Here is a 5,855-nt window from a genome sequence, read left to right as displayed (position 1 = left end):
GTTATAAAACAAGAAGATCACTTTACAGAAGACGTAAAATCCCCAAACAACAATATTATTGGAGAAACAAAGTTAAGTAGAAATAACCTAACACCTGCATTTAATATACATCATAGTGATGATACATTATACAGTTGTGGAAAACCATTTGATAACCTAAAACAACAAAAGAGGATACACTCTGGAGTGAAACCATATCAGTGTACAGTTTGTGGAAAACAGTTTGATAGAAATAGTCACTTAAAAATACATCATAGAAGACACACTGGGGAGAAACCTTACAGTTGTACAGTGTGTGGAAAACAGTTTGGTACAAAAAGTAATTTAAAAATACATCAAAGAATACACACTGGGGAAAAACCGTACAATTGTACAGTATGTGGAAAATACTTTGGTACAAGTAATAGATTAAAATCACATCAAAGAATACACACTGCGGAGAAATCTTACAGTTGTGGAGTTTGTGGAAAACACTTTAGAACAAATGGTGAATTTAAAACACATCAAAGAATTCATACGGGTGAGAAACCTTACTGTTGTACAGTGTGTGGAAAATACTTTCGTACAAATAGTGCCTTAAAAAGACATGAAAGAATACACACTGGGGAGAATCCGTACAGTTGTACAGTATGTGGAAAACAGTTTGGAACAAAGACTGACTTAAAAATACATGAAAGAATACATACTGGAGAGAAACCTTACAGTTGTACAGTGTGTGGAAAAAACTTTGGGACAAACAATTACTTAAAAACACATCAAAGAATACACACTGGGGAGAAACCTTACAGTTGTACAGTGTGTGGAAAACAGTTTCGTACAAATATTGCCTTAAAAACACATCAAAGTATACACACTGGGGAGAAATCTTACAGTTGTGTAACTTGTGGAAAACACTTTAGAACAAATGGTGAATTAAAAGTGCATCAAAGAACTCATACTGGTGAGAAACCTTATAGGTGTATAGTGTGTGCTAAACAATTCATATCAAGCTGTAACTTAAAAAAACATCATAGAATACACACTGGGGAGAAACCTCACAGTTGTGCAGTTTGTGAAAAACAGTTTGTAACAAACAGTGAATTAAAAATACATCAAAGAAGACACACTGGGGAGAAACCTTACCATTGTGCAGATTGTGGAAAACAGTTTGGAACAAAGACTGACTTAAAAAGACATCAAAGAAGACACACTGGGGAGAAACCTTACAGTTGTACAGTGTGTGGAAAAAACTTTTGTAAAAATAGTACCTTAAAAATACATCAAAGCAGACACACTGGAGAGAAACTTTTCAGTTGTGGAAAAGAATTTGGAGCAAACAGTGAATTAAAAATACATCAAATAACACACACTAGAGAGAAACCTTACAGTTGCATGTTGTGTACAGAACAGTTTGTATCAGTCTATAATTTACAAAAACATCAAATAGCACACACGCTCGGGTCAATTAAGTGAAACAAATTTGTAAAAAAAAGTAGTTAATTTAAATTTAGTTAATTTAAAAAAAAAATAAAGATTGCATGTGGGGTAGAAACTTTACAGTTTGTGGAAAACAATTTGTATGTAACTATAGCTTAAAAATGCCTCAGAGAATACACAGCTGGGAGAAACCTTACATTTATGTAAGCTCTCGTTTTGATACCAGTTGTTGGCACAGCACAGGTAGCCTATTGTTTAGCTTTGTAACATACTGTTTAACATTAAAAGTTGTTTTAATCACAAAATTTAACTATACCCTGAAATATTAAAAACTGATTAAAATATTTAGCAAGCTTTCCCTTAATCTCCTTCAAATTAACAGCATCCACCACATTTGAAGGTAACATTTTCCGAAGTCCAACCACCTTTTAGTTGAAGATTACTCTGATGAAATTTATATTCGTGTTTCCTAGTCTTATCATTAAATAGAAAGAAAAGATGATACATCAACCCTATCAATTGCTTTAACAATCTTATACATTTTATAGTTTGTGGAAAACAACTGAAAACAAACAATTAATTGAAAAGACATCAAAGAAAACATGCTGGCGAGAAACCTTACAATTATTCAGTTTGTGGAAAATAACTGGGACCAAACAATTAATTGAAAACACACAAAAGAAAACATACTGGTGAGAAACCTTACAATGTTCAGTTTGTGGAAGAGAACAATATCTTTATTGTTAAGTTTATATTAATTTTTTCATTATCTTCCAAAATCATTCCTTAAGCTTTGTTATTTTCTTCAAAATTTTCTGAGAAAGCATCCAATTTTAGATTGTGCACACCTCCCACTGTTCTTTGGGCTCTATGTGGTATTCATGGTGTATGCTGCTGGCATTGGATGCAGGAAGTCTACGGTAAGTTGGGTATCCGAATGTCTTGACATTTATACAGGGTAGTCCTGTGATCCAATTTTAGATTGTGCACACCTCCCACTGTTCTTTGGGCTCTATGTGGTATTCATGGTGTATGCTGCTGGTATTGGATGCAGGAAGTCTACGGTAAGTTGGGTATCCGAATGTCTTGACATTTATACAGGGTAGTCCTGTGATCCGGGTGGCAAGGGTGGATATTTTGTGTCCCAGTCAATGTTGTGCAGACAGGAGATGCACCGATGTACGTACTTACTGTTGTCTTTATTCAATAAACTTTTTGGGAAAGGTGCTCAGAAGCTTTAATTATGAATCCATTCCTTATAGCAGTTTTTCACAACTAACAACTTAATCATGTATATGTCTGCTACCTTGAAACCTTTAATTTCCACCATCGCTGATCTTTCTTTGGGAAGTCTGCAAGTTGTAACACATACAGTTTACTCAATTATCTAATGTTAATGCCAACTGAACCTTGTCATAACACTATCGGTTTAAATTTCCTTTGTCACTGCCCTAAATGTTTGTGTTTGATGCTGAGTTGTTTGATGTTGGTTTGCAAACACAACTAGTTAATGACAATTCACAGTTCATGAGTTTGATCTTCATCTTTATTTTGAATACTGCTTTTCTGCTCGTGTAGATTGTTCTTGTCATTTATTCTTACCAGTACTTAAGCTAACCCTGTTAATTTTATAATTCTCTAATTATTCTTTTATAATTTACTAATCTCTAAGATTCCTATTGGTTTATGCAATTTTGGCATGAAGCTACATAATCTGTCTATATCATAATTTAAATTTGAAGACTCTCAGTCATTCAGTTTGCTTACATCCATAGCCTCAGAGTATGACATTTTTCTGATTTCTTTTTTCTGTCTGGAACTTATGAATCCATTTAACTTGAGCGTCTTGATAAATGCTAGTTTATTTAAAGCTCTATGTAACAGTATGCTTACTGTTATATAGCAGTGTTATTAACAAGGTATTTTACAGCTTCCATTTATATACTTTGTGATTCCCTGTTGTAGCTCTTAAGTTCTGTACTTGCTGTTGAAGTTCTTTAATAGTTAACCCTGAACATTTAGGGGGCTAATATGGAGTTTGTTCTAGAATACCCCTCAGTGCTTTAATTTCTGAAACTGCTTCTACTCCTCTGAATAATTGTAATTCTTCTGTTAATTGTTTTTGCCACTCAGGTAATTTTAGATTTACTTGTGCCATTGTGTACTTAATTTTACTTTTGAAAATGGAAGGTAAGAGTATCCCTTGTCCATGTGCTGAGCACTTTCTGTCTAATTTTAGATATCCCCTTTATCTTGACAGGATCGATTTAGTCCGATAATCAAATTGGGGTACATCAGATTTCAGGTAAACTACTGATAAGGTCAGTTCATTTCTCAGGTTAAACAACCATGTCCATCTGGTTCTCGTATTAAAGAATTAAATGGTTTAGGGATACTTACTCTTTTCTCTCACGATTCGATATTTTACTTTTTATATCTGCAAAAATTGCTTAGTTATAAATTAGAATGGGAACTGAATAAATTCCAGAAACAGGGTATCAAACTCTAATGGGTTCCTCTATACACATTAATATATCCTCTTCTGTTAGTTCTAGGTAAGTGTGTTGATTGTTAGAAACAGCTGTGTAGGTTTTTTTGCTCTCAATGGATAAAGCCAATGAAGTATTTAATGCTACAGGGAAGGATATTACTCGTTATAGTTTAAATATTCTATTTGTTAGTTTTAAGGATATCTTTATAAACATGTGTAATGTGTTATACCACAGCTGTATTCAATTTGGTCCATGTAAAGTACACATAGATCTGGTAGGTTCATGTGAGGATAACAAACTGTAAGTGCGGAGATAATCTCCTTTCAGTTTCATCAAATACTTTTTTGAGTTCAATCCAGGGTAAAAAGTAAGAACTCAGCTTTCTATTTTCTAAACTCATCAATTTTAGGAAGAACAATGTTTTTATATTAAACAAAAATTCATGAGTATAATTATTAACATTATTTATTAAATAAGTTTTCAATTGTCCTTTGTAAGCTGTTTCTATTTCTTAAATAACTTCATTTTCATATAATACTTTTTTACTTTCATTATGATATTGTTGCATATCTGCTTGTTTGTTAATTTCCTGTATAAATTCTTGCCGAGAAACTTCAGCAATACAAGTTCTTCTGGTTAACCCAATTTATTCTTCCACGATACAAACTTTGTAATACGCAGAATTTACACAGTTAATACGTTTTCTCGTCGCTTTACTTAACAACCTTTATAACACATGCTATAAATCACAGTGATTCACACACTTTACTTACGGTGCCTACTGTTCGTTTGACTCAATTTTCTATCTCTCCAATCCTGCTGGTTTTCTCGCCAGGCTTATATATTAAAAAAGAGGGCATCTCGATTGGACTAGAGTTGCCGGGCAAATTCATGATCCTTCGAGAAACTCCAGTGCACATGCTCCCAGTGTCACATGACTTCCGCTGTCGTAACACTGTCCCTTCCTTAGTATCGTTTGTCCCAAACAATAGCCATTTACATTTAACCAATAGATAATTAACAATAACTTAATTAAATGTACAGAATTTACAAACACAAATTTAAAACACAACAAAGTCTCAATTTTACAGGACGTATCTTATTCTGTACTGGTCTCCATCTCATTGGCTTATGCTTCACGTGGGGTTTATCTGCTCCATCAGGAAATGTCTTATTATTTGTAGCAGTCACATCAGTGGTAGTAACTTCATCAAGGGCTTCACTGTTTCCCTTCTCAAAACCGGGTAGAATTTCTTCTTCGACAGTGGCTTTTTCAGGTGACACATCTTCAGCAGCGTCATTTGTTTAGTTGTTCCTGGAACAGTGAAGCCGTTACTGACGTGACTGCTACCGATAATGGGACATTTCCTGATGGAGCAGATAAACCCTACGTGAAGCAAAAGCCAATGAGACAGATACCAGTACGGAAGAAGATACATCCTGTAAAATTAAGAGACTTTGTTGAATTTTGTGTTTGTAAATGCTGTACGTAATCAAGTTATTGTTAGTTATCTATTGGTTTAATGTAAGTGGCTATTGTTCGGGACATACAATACTAAGGAAGGGACAGTGTTATGACAGCAGAAGTGAAGCGACACTGAGAGCATGCACGCTGGAGTTTCTCGAAGGATCATGAATTATCGAGGAACCCCACGAATGTCCGAGTGTTTACCAGGCGCCCTCTTTTTTAGTATATAAGCCTGGCAAAAAAGCCAGCGATATAGATATGCAGATAGATCGAGGAGATACATCGGAGATGCAGATAATTGAGTCAACCGAACAGTAGGCTAGGCACCGTAAGTAAAGTGTGTGAATCACTGTGATTTATAGCGTATGTTATAAAAGTAGTTAAGTTTAACATATCTATTGGAAATTCTGTGTATTACAAAGTTGTATCGAGGAAAAATAAACTAGTTTTAATTAAGAAAGGAGTTGTATCGCTGAAGT

General features: G+C 34.4%; 1 protein-coding gene across 1 annotated transcript; it reads left to right on the top strand.

Annotated features, from left to right (window-relative positions):
- Positions 1–9: 9 nt before the first annotated feature.
- LOC106475191 (zinc finger protein 345-like) lies at positions 10–2,643 on the top strand (the record flags this gene model as incomplete). Its single annotated transcript, XM_022379371.1, has 2 exons — positions 10–250; positions 419–2,643. Coding segments are annotated over 2 exons (1,275 nt in total), but the record flags the coding sequence as incomplete, so codon positions are not given.
- Between the last annotated feature and the right edge of the window lie 3,212 nt (positions 2,644–5,855).

The sequence above is a fragment of the Limulus polyphemus genome, unplaced genomic scaffold (assembly GCF_000517525.1).
Source record: "Limulus polyphemus unplaced genomic scaffold, Limulus_polyphemus-2.1.2 Scaffold8201, whole genome shotgun sequence".
NCBI classification, from domain to species: Eukaryota; Metazoa; Arthropoda; class Merostomata; order Xiphosura; family Limulidae; genus Limulus; species Limulus polyphemus.
This window is presented reverse-complemented; position numbering and strand designations above follow the sequence as displayed.